Source organism: Acanthopagrus latus, chromosome 6 (genome assembly GCF_904848185.1).
Source record: "Acanthopagrus latus isolate v.2019 chromosome 6, fAcaLat1.1, whole genome shotgun sequence".
In the NCBI taxonomy this organism is placed as follows: Eukaryota; Metazoa; Chordata; class Actinopteri; order Spariformes; family Sparidae; genus Acanthopagrus; species Acanthopagrus latus.
In genome coordinates, this window is record NC_051044.1 from 17,352,530 (window position 1) to 17,364,222 (window position 11,693).

The 11,693-nt window shown below is 40.6% G+C and overlaps 1 protein-coding gene across 3 annotated transcripts in view; it reads left to right on the forward strand.

The window, feature by feature from the left end:
* The window catches only part of rad18 (RAD18 E3 ubiquitin protein ligase), a 29,619-nt gene extending 23,757 nt beyond the window's left edge, over nucleotides 1-5,862 (forward strand). For all 3 annotated transcript variants that reach the window (XM_037101970.1, XM_037101968.1, XM_037101969.1), the window contains one exon: nucleotides 5,256-5,862. In XM_037101970.1, coding sequence (XP_036957865.1) covers nucleotides 5,256-5,355 — 100 coding nt within the window. In that variant the 3' untranslated portion in view covers nucleotides 5,356-5,862. The remainder of the gene's footprint in view (nucleotides 1-5,255) is intronic.
* The last annotated feature ends 5,831 nt before the right edge of the window (nucleotides 5,863-11,693 follow it).

Sequence of the window (11,693 nt, forward strand, 5' to 3'; positions counted from 1 at the left end):
CCCGAGCCTTAGATATAAGAGAAACAAAGAAAACAAAAAATACATATTTTTCATGTTATGTTTTTCAGAAAAGAATTGGTTCATGAGCCATAATTTAAGGTAAAGTGTAATGTAAAAGAAAGTGTTAGGCTATATCAAAGAATTGCTCCACTTTATTCACAAAGCTATAGTGTTTCTAAGGGACTGAGCGTATTATAGAAAAGTGTTGTTTGGTGCTTTGGCCTGGTCTGTATCTGCAGGCAGAAACACACTTGTGTGCTCTCACTGCGAATCAGTTGCATTTTTGATGGTTTCCACACACACACATACAAAAACCCTCAAAATGCTGCCAGTTCACATGTCCCAGAAGATTTCAGTATCTCTGTTTTGGCACCTTCAAAATCACAATGTTACCATCGTACAGGTCTCAGTAGCTGATGGCCGTCAGCCATTAGTGATGGACAATGGAATGGTCTGTAAGACCAACCCTATCGGCTTTAACAGATTTTCCCAGCAGCAAATCTGGCAATAAACAGGATAATGGAAACCCTGAGCAGAGGGTCCAAATGATGAGCATGTAGAATGGGCTTCATGATTCAAACTGTGTTTGCAAACATAACAATTAAAACACAAGTTAGTATCTCCTGCACTGATGGGAAGACGTCTCCCTGAATGTTCTAACGGTATTTAATATTCCTATCAGGTAAAAATTATGTCTCACCTAGTTGGAAAATATATAAACAGATATTTGATGGTTTTTTGTATCTCTGTTGCCGGTTAGCAGGGCAAATATCATTTTGGTCAGAGGCACAATTTTGCCCCCCAGGCCACAATAAATCAAGAAGCTGCAGCTGAAGCCCGCGGGCATGTTAGTCCTTAGGATTTTTCTATACACTCCCAGCTTAATGTTGGACAGGTTGTCCCTTGTGTCCTCTGTGACCATTTGATGTGATGCTTTTTCTCGTACACGTCTGGGAAATTCCCTTGTTATCAGAAAAAGCAAGATAGCACTGATCATCAAGCGTTGGACAATTTCCTTTCTTTCCTTTTTCAGTTTGTCTAGTTGGTGTCCGTGAGCTCCTGGTGATTGTTTAGAAAGATAATTTTATCCAATTAAACTGTCAGAAACTGAGTTATGCTAGTAGTAAATCTAAGTATCCAGAGACAGTGGAGGTCATATTTCAGTCCAATTAAAACCAGTCGGCTGAATATTGTGACTAATGCAAAGTGTTTTAGGAAGACTGCTTCCTGTTTTATCCTCTCTTTTTCCTTGATCATATGGTTACTGCTGTCACCGCTGTCAAATGAGCTTAACAGTGCAATGAGACAGTCACACGCAGCTTTTCACCTTGGAGAACATGAACAACTGCACCGGCCTGTATTCTTTAACTTGCAGTGTGTATACTGAGACAGAGGATCATAGCTTTTAGTCACAGAGCTCAGTGCTGCATGGCATTCACTATCCCTGTCATTTTAAACTAACCTATCGTTGGTAGAACAAGTACAGATAACAAATTAACGTTGATGTTTATCAATGATTTTTAGCATTTGGGAACTAGTTGAGATTGCGGCATGTCCCATTATGTTCTGCTTAGTCATTTTCACCATCACAGATACATGTAATTGTCTTTGGATGAAGATACAGATTAAGGTAACATTTTCATCCACATTATATTTTGAAGTTTTTTTTTTTTCATTGTAGTTAAGGATGCACAATATGGGTTTATTCTCAGCTGATACCTACAAACAATAATTTATATGGATAAGGGAACTGATTATTTCACATCTTTGTATTTTAGAAAAGAGTTCATTACCTGTAGTCTGTGCACACCTGAGGGTAAGAAGGGATGATTTAGTGTTATGTCTTCTAATTCTCTTTTTCTTCATCTTCTTGTAGTCTTGTATAATGCTTTACTAAGTAGCATTTAGACCAGGGACATTACATTAAATCTGGTTATAGCATTTGAGATCAAGCCCCATTTGCTCCCATGAAAGCTGCTCAGTGGCGTTTTGAAGCCAAACAAGCTCGACTTCCTGGCTATAAAATTCCCAGGTCTTCCATGTTATGCAACCAATCTGGAGATTTCTGCCAACCGAGCCGCCTAACTTAACGCCCGACTAACGTGAATGGGGATGAAATGATGTAATCATGCAGCTCTTCTACACTTTGCAAATTTTATTGGATTGATTGGCTCCAGTTATGACAATGAAACAAGTCATGTCGTGGGGGATGCAGCGCTAAAAATAAAAATGTGCCTGTCATTTTATAATGTAAGCTTCTGGGGAAAAGTGTTTTTGGGCCACAGTGCCTCACAACACTATGTAATTCCACTGTTTTACCACCAGGAGAAACTGGCCTCAAAGCCTGGCGCTCTTCCTGGGGGCCTGGTGGTGATAGTGTATGACACTAGTGACAAAACAACAGAAGCGCCCACATCTGAATGTGGTTTCTCTTCATGTATGTTGTAGAATAAAATTCGTTTTTCTCTCTGAATGACCTCAAGGCCAAACCTGCCTGTGTTCATTACAAATGTCATCCCTCCACACAGCACTGTTTCAGTATGTAGTCATAGTACGCCAGCAGTGTTGAACTTGTGGAATGCCTCGTCAACTTGATGGGCAGAAGCCAAGAATGTGCTTTGTAGCAAGTGTGAAAAGACATTTTATTTCCATCAGGCGAAGCTTTATCTCTATCCGCCAGCTTCTGTCAGACTCTGGCAGTCATGACAACCTAACTTTTGATTGTTATAGTTCTTATCCACGCTTTGCACAGAGGAAACTGCCTGAATCCACTTTTTGACGTCTTCCCATTCCTGTGGCCCACATGTGGATTTCTGACCCAAATTCCAGTGCTGGAATTTTGTTTATCCAGTCCATATAGTCAAGATAAAGTGACACTGGACCTTGTCACGGGCTGGAGGGTGATATACATCTGAAGTACTATCATTTGAAGAGAGCCCTTCATGTTAGTCCATAAGTGGTTCCACGTGTAGCATTTAGGGCTCCCCTCTGGCTTCTGAGCCATGTTATCTGACCATTTCTCATGGAGGATATTTCAGTGTCCTCCAGTTTATGTCAGAGGTGATTCAGTAATGGGGCTGTAACTTAACACTGCATGCTGAGCTGTGGAGCCCAGCGGGGCTCACATGGTAGGAAGACATATTGATGTGGCAGAGGGTAATCCGTGAGGGAAAAACAGCTTATTTAGAGGCATCAAGTGGTCAGTCCAGATGTGTTCCTCCGACGTCAGCGAGGTTTCCATAGTGTCGATTCAGTGTAGCTGACCTAATGTTTTGCACTTTCACAAAAGAGAATAACAGGGAAATGCTAAAGTTTAAGAATAGCTCACCCTAATATGGAAACCTGTCTGTCACCTTACTGGGTGGACAGACGCTATGTGTGGAAGAAGCGCTTTGCAGTCGCATAAACATTGTTATTTCTTTCCATTTTAATTGGACACAAAGTTCCCACTAAGTGATTTGTACTGGTGTGAGCAACCAAGTAGACCAGTGTAATGTGTTTGCTGGAGGGATGTCAAGCGGCCAATTGCTCAAAGTGTATTCAAAATAATTTGTAGAATCACTTCAGCGGCATAATCAAGTATGAATACACTCGGGCCATGCACCTATTTCCATTTCCTTTTTAGTTGATTGAAACCTGCAGAACTGATAGCGTCTTCTCTGCATTAGCTGGGAACAGTGGAGGAGCTTCTGGTGTTAATTGAATGTATGAACTGCTGCTTGCAGACATTAATTTTAACTCCTCATTTGAAATTCACATTACTGCAATTTTTTGATGCAGTGGTGGTCACGATCCACTGCGACTGTAATGGCTAAAGTAATCGTGTTGATAGATGCCTGACCACAAAAAACTTCATCTTTGAAGTGATTAAATTGTAAGCTCTTCCTCACACCCACGTTAGTTTGTGGATGGCAGGAGAGAAAAAAAAAAGGTTTGTACCGTTACTTTTTGAGCCTGATTAAGATAATGCCCAGTCTTTATGGCAGGGGTCTCAAAATTAAATGAGCTGGGGGGGTAATCTCGTAGGAGGGCCAGTTCGGTGTACCGTTACAACAGAAAAAGTACTGTTATGAGTCCCTGAATAGATTGGTGCTTATTGCTTGCCAGACACTTGGCAGCGCCTCTGCTCCCACAGCTGAGTCACATTTGTCCTGATGGGGGGTCACAGTTGAAACCCTGAGTACAGCTTCAAGATGGGCATCAGTAACCCTGGACCTGTACTTGCATTTATTAAAGTTCTTAGTCGAGAACACTTCCTCACACAGATATGTGCCTCAAAAAAGTGCACATTACCCGACTCAACTCTTCAGACAGCTCTGGGATAGAGGACGTTGTCTCTAAAGTTTTCCAGTTATGCCTGCTTTTCCGTCGTGCCTCCCTGAATTTAGCGTTTAGCTCACAAACTTTTGTCTCACCTCGTATTTGTCATTATCACCCCCGTTGAAAATGGGCTAGCTGTGCATTATCAGCCCGGTCTGTGCTTTTCTTCAAGCACCGCAGAGTATGCAGTTAAACCTCAGGCTTTGTTCCGTAGCTCTTCATAAATGTCACTTGATGACTCGTTAATCCGCTCTGCCACTGTGTTTGCTGATAGAGAGCCATGTTTGAACATCCTCTTCTTTTCTGGATAAAGAATATCGAGATTAATTCACTCACCGTATAACTTGCCCCAACTGCAGCATCAGCGTCCTTCTTCGCATTATAGGAAGCGCCTCGCTGAGACGATAGTCCTCTATGTAGCTGTGTTTCTCGTCTGCTCCTCATCTCCCTGGTGCTTCTCACATAGTGTTCAGTCGAGTAATGACGTTTGAGATTATATCCCTTTAGAACAGCAAGTTTTTCCTTGCATATCTAGCAGATAGCAATTTCCGCTGAACTCAATGAAAAAATACTGTAATATCCCCCCCTGTCTTGAAAGCTATCTGTGTTCATTGTGTTCCACTTGACATCTTTGGTTTTCACAGCCAAGCAAGAACAACTCAAAAACTGCACGAATATGTGCCAGCATTGTGTTTTTGTTTTGTTTTGTTTTGTTTTTTATATATATATTTCAGTTGCATATGCTGGGTTAGTTTTAAATTGGTGTGGATCAGCTAACGGTCAAAAAGTCTCAGTACAAATTAAGACTCATTGCACCTGTTTATATTATCCTGCTGTATGTGTTGCTGACGTGCTTTTAAAAACCTTGTACCTAAATGTTCTAGGCATTAAAGTCTTCTCAAGATTCAGCTTCAGCTTTTTTGATGTTCTTTCAGAGAGACAGAAAAGACCTTAGTCCAAAAGAGAACATCCAGCGCGAGAGAAGACGATGTAGCTTCATCGCCCGTACTTGGAAAACGACGGCGTAAGAAGTAAAGAAGGATGGAGGAGGAAGGAGGAGAGCCAAACATCTCTAGCAGATCAGTTCCAATAAACTTTTGACTGGCTTTCAAGCAAATCAGGGAGTTGCTTTTTTAAAAAAAAAAAAACGTTTTTATTGCACATTCCTGTCCGACATTGATAGGAATTTTCTACAGTTGCACAGATTACTTATTTTTTTTTATAGTTTGAATAAATGTTAAGTATTTTAACATATTTTGTAGTCTTGTTATCCATGATGAGCTCTCGCCACGAGGATCAGGAGGAACAAGACTATTAAATCAATACTTGAATCACAGAAACTAAAGATTTAGCCTCTCTGTTTAGAGTGTAGACAAGATTTCTAGTGTTAGACTCACCATATCCAGTGTTGATGACCAGTGTTTTGTTGCTGCTTGTAATTTTATTCCTCATTATGTTGTTTTATACCCCTGAATACTTTTTCTGTTTCTTTTTTGCATGTGTAATATGCAGTTTTAACTGAAATAAATATTCTGTAGTTTTGCAGATGAACACTTTTTGAGTTACATAATAGATTTATCTTCCAACTATTATCTGCCCATGTCTTCACAAATGGATGTTGAAGTTTCTGTACACTGTGTGGAGCCAAACTTCTGGACTCATTTTCTGCGGTCTAACTATCGAAGCAGCAGCTGTAGAAATTATCCCCAAATATGCATTGAAAATGCACTTTTTTTTCCCACCAAATAAGTTGGATGTCTCTGTTTGCTAACCTATCACCTCCATCTTCAAGTTTACCCTCGTATTTGGGTTTCCTCTTTGCCAACTCAGATTAGGAGCTCAGTTCCACGGGATTCATCTGTCATTTGCAATCTCAGCGCACGCAACAAACCTTTAGCTTTCAAATTGATTGTTTTCTTTGAAAGAAAAGTAACCGGGGTGAGTTTAATTTAATCTTATGGAAACCCCGGGTCAAAGCGAGGGAGAGTGTAAACACTTAAGATGGGGAGATGGTGTTTATGTATGCGTGCATGGGAGAGTGAGCAGGGAACACGTTTGGGAGCCGACCTTGATTGAAAACAGATCTCGCCCGGAGTCAGAAACGCTCTGCTTCTGGCTCTCCACTCAGATGCAGCGGGGACTTGATTCATTTCAGTGTGGCATGCTCATTATACCACACACTTATAAGTCCCCATGCTTCTTCACTTCTTTCCTATATAATGATGCGGCACACTACTCTTGTTTGAAACCACAGGAGAGGACTGAGCGGCTGCTGATCCCTGCCTCCATTTGGGAAGCAGTGACGCAGAAAGAAATATCACCAATTACACACACGCACACACAAGCCTCCAGGAAAGATCCAGAGAGACCCGTCAGCAAAGACCTCAGTCACCCTGTCTGTCTGGGTGGTGATGTTGAAGGGGATATTGATCATCCGTCCAACACAAGGTGAAACAGGTTTGAAATCTCTGATCTGTTTTAATTATACGGCGTCGCCCTGTTCTGCTCCGACTTGACATTCGCTTGTGTTCCAGATGGACTGTACAGCCGTGACAGCCTTTTGTAAACCATCCAATCCTCCCAAGGAAGGGTAACCAATCTGAATGTCATGGTGAGGGGTCAGTAGAATTCTTTGAGTAATGCAGAGGAGCAGACCTGCGGGGGCACGTTCAGCCTCAGGAGCTGTGCGTGAACTTCTCTGGCCCTGACTACAGCTCACATTAAACCTAGCCTTGAGAGCAGAACAGGCAGCGCTGTTAACGGCCCTCTTTTGCCCAAAGACAGTTGAAATATTCTGCTAATGCACTCAGTAGTTTCCCTTCATTATGGAATTACTCAGAGGCGAGCTTGGTGGGGTGCACACACTTAAAGGCAGATGTCCATGTGTTGGTGTCAGATGTCTTTGCGGAGGAAGAGGTTTCTAATTAACTGAAGAATCCTGAACATATTGTCCGGTTTTGCAGCACAATAACCTGGAAAAGGACAAATCATTGTAGTCTGCTTTCTGTTCCTGTGGTCTGTAATTATAAAAGCAATACCAGGTACCGATATGATATATCTCCATCCAACTTCATTGTCTAAAATGACATTGTTGCACTGAAACGGTAAACTTCACTGAGCACAATTTAAAAACTCAAATCAAGCATCTTTTTCTGCACCACATTTTCTTAAACAAAATGAAATGTTCTTCATATCGTCCAACATATACGCTAATACTGATATATATTGGTGAGAGGCCAATATCAAATATATAACCCTAACCCTAACTGATACATTGGTCAGGCTCCAGAAATAAAAGCCAAAGGAAAGACGACACTGATTCAGGAAATTCTTGGAGACTCCTGAATTATTTGTTCTAAACACATCATAGTTACATTAGCAATATTAGCAATAATAAACATGTAAGACGGAGAGATTCCAGTCAGTTTTGAGATTAAACTTTGATAACACATCACAAACATTTTTGACTTGAAGTTAAGTTTTTTCTGGAGACTTTTGGAGTCTACTGTGTCTCTCCCTGACATAGCAACACATCTGTGAACGCAGATTCTTTGGCATCAGTGTTTTTCGCCTTTTTGTACTTTTTTTCACATCTGCATTCCAAAACGGTTCAAAAAGAACTTCTGTCACTGCTCTCATGGATCAGTGTGGCTGCCAAGTCTCCCAACAAGGCGAAAGGATTCTCCCTGCTCCGTGTCACGAATATGTGTCTTTTTCTCCTGACAATCTTTCACTTTTGGTCTAATGTTGAAGATAGATGGTGTTTTGATATAGACCACTGTACTTTTTTTTATATGACACTAAAAGCTACGCATTTCTTGTAGGACACTAATTTTTTTCAGATAGCAGTTATTATGGCTCAGACTTTGAAATGCAACCTGGAAAAAAAAACAAAAAACATGAGTCATTGGTGGAGACATGACTAATCAAGCAAACTGTTGTATTTTGGAAATTGATCCAATCAAGGCAAGAAACAGAAATAGACTTGTACATACATTATACATACAATATAATATAAACAGTGTAATTATGAATAAATCATGAAGTAACTGCCTCTCCTAAAGATTTCCTTCTCTCTGAATAGAGCCAAATGTTTGTAGACGCTGGGAGAGGCATGCCACTATTAGTCAAGTTTATAGCCCTCAATTATCGTCTCAGCGGGCCTCATGATGCAGATGAGATAGTGAATGAAAACCACTCTACCCAAACATCGACCCTCAGTGGTGACGAAGAAATACTTCCATGGAAACATCATAATGAAAAACAAAATGGTAGTTTATAGTCCTGCACAAAGTTGGAGGATTTATACTGTAGCTGAATGCAACATGGGGCGAAACATGATATACTGTATATGGGGAGAACAATGTTGAGCTGGAAGGGCCACACTCGAGAACATCAGCTGGGCCATAAAAGACTCGACACGGGGGCCGCTCACTTTATGCTGCTGAAGCTTTTGCATCACGTCTCGCGGCTGTGTTTAGCTGATCGGGGTCCTTCAGACAGTCGATTAAACCATGAACTAAAAGCATCTCACTCGTGCGCTGCCGCTGTAAATCTCTCGAGTTTCCCCTGCTTTTTTCCGTTAAGAGGATTTGTGATGGCAAATAAAGAGTTTCTGTGGGGAAGTACATGAAATCTCATGTCTGGTGGCACTCGAGTAAGACGAAAGTAAAAAGTAAGTAAAGTAAGTTTTGAGCTGAGCCTGTTATATCTTTGAGAAACACTGTTTCACTGCAGCATAATGTTTTACAAAGACTGTTGCAAATAGCCAAATCACATCAAACAGGGACTGTTCTATAATCGGTGACCGTGAACTGATCCGGTCAAGTGTCTCATCTCATTAATTTCTTGCTGTGTTGGACTCTTTAGTCCTCTGACCTCAGTAATGATACTAGTGATCAATTAGACCATTGCAGATAGAAACAAAAATATGGCTTCAGCTACAAAAACTAAAATCCTGGCTGTGAAATTAAAGACATTTTCCAGTCAGAGATCTATTTTCCAGGTTGTTGATAACATCAGCACTGCAGCATTACTTTTAAACTTGTGACACATCCAAGCCTTCACTTTGTACAGAGATCTAATCTAATCAAGATGATGCACTGATGTGTGTGACTGTGGCTTAATCCCATTTCCAGTGTCTACCCCCTACCACTCGTGTGTGTGATCACAATGATATCTGCCATTTGAAATACATCAAATGACTGTCACGTAGGAACAATGTATTTTATAGCTCGCTACCAAGACATCAGCAAACTAGAAGTGGTTGTTATGCTTGTAATAGACAAAAGGATCTCCCCTCCCCCCCCCCCCCACACACACACACACACACACACACACACAGAAACACACAGTTTCAGAGTGCAACACCATAGGGGCTAATTACAGACAAAACTCATGACTTCATAATAATGTTGTGTGTTAAAAACATGTATGTAAGGCTGTGATCCTACCATCTCACTGAAGTTACATAGTGCACAAACAAGTGATAGCTGAGAAGGAGACACCATTCACTCTGTCACAAGACACTCTACCATCAACATGATTCTGAAGCTGTTATTTCAATGTAAACAAAAATAATAATGTTGCTTTAAACTTTGGTTACATAATAATTCTTTAGTTTAATGCTGTCTTTGATTTGTGTGGTTCAAGCAGAGCAGCACTTCCCAACAGCAGGGCTGCGATTGTTTGTACTACTTGCAATCAAAAAGAAAAGATAGTTGAGACCTCTGACAAATGAATTCAAATTAACAACCTTGTCGAACGGCTGGTGTTCCATCCAACCGGCATATTCATTTAACAAGCTCAAAGAGGCGGTAGGAGACCGAGATAAAACAGAGCTCACAGAGATGAGCCAAACTCTATACTTAACTAAATCCTCAGACGGTGCCTGGCCGTAATAAACTGCAAACTCGTTATCTGACAAAGCAAATTGATCTGTTTGCATTCCTGTTTCTTCCTGTATTTTCTGTGATGTCTTATTATTTTGGACGGACCCACAGTACCTTTGCTGTGCTGACTTTGGCTGTTATTGAGCTATTTGACAGCTCCCAGTTTCCCGGGGGAGCTTTCAGCTAGACTGAAGATTGGTTTTACCTTTAGAATACATAGATATGCAGGACACTTGATGCTTGCCTGCCTAACTTTTCGTCATTGGTAACTTTAATGAATGTTTTTTGGTTGCAGTGAAGAGCCGCCTAAGACACTCCCGATTTCTCTTTGTTATCTTTTCAAGTTTGAGCATTTTGATAGAGACATGCAAATCCTCTTCAATCCCTCATTTTCTTGTCAGCAACAGCGGCACTTCATCACTGAAGTTAAGGACACATCGCCGCTGAAAGCGTTGTCTTAAAGTATTGAATCAGACTGACAGGCTGAATCACCGTCATTTACAATATCGACACTCTCTTTGGCACTTGGACTGACAGGAGCTCATTCTTTAGTACAATAAACTGAAGATGCAGCACAGAGTGATTTGATACTGCCATTCTCATTTGCTACAAAAGCTGCAACAGATAACACATCATAAGCAGGTTTTTTTTGTGTGCGTGAAAAAGTAGCAATAGAAGCACAGCGGGAGTGATTACCTTTGCAGTATAGTGCGTAGATGCCTGTTTAATTACATGCTTTCATTTGAGAATGTATGATTTATAATAGATCCTCAAATTGTTAAGAACATCAGAACAACATGACAGGGACTTCTTTGCTTGTTTTAAAGTCAAACCTATTTTTAAGAAACTTGGAAGCCACACTGATCTATCAAAGCCCCGACAGAAGCTGACGTCTCTTTGTGAAAGTCTGCTCTTTTTTGATTAATTTCCTCTCAGAACTCTGAGGTGTGTCAAACTTTGAATCTAAAACATCAAAACCGAATTTTGCATTAAGATACAGATACTTGAGACAAGATACAAAGACACTTTCATGAATGTGCCTCCACACAGCCTCCTATTCCGCAGCTCTGTATGATTAAACACTTAATCTAGATGAGAATAAAACGAGACAAAATTGTTTTTACATTCTCACCCACTTGAAAGCATCTGAAAATCCTTTGATCAGTTGAATTTCATCCTTACAGTTTGATATAAAACACTGCTCGCAGAACACAACTTCATCACCAGATAAAGGTGTGTCAGTTTAGTTAATTGTTGTGAGATTAATTGTAGAGGAAGATGCGATTAGTGGCTGTGATTTGGTAAAACTGCTGTAGAACAAAGTGTTGCTGTTGTGAACAAATAAACAATATGCCCAGGTTATGACAAATTCAAGCTGTTGTTACAGGTTCAGCAGGAAGGTATTTGAATGTACTACAGCAAAAATGCACAGCTATTATTTACAATTTATCTATTTACTGTTTTCATTTAAAGACCTTTGAG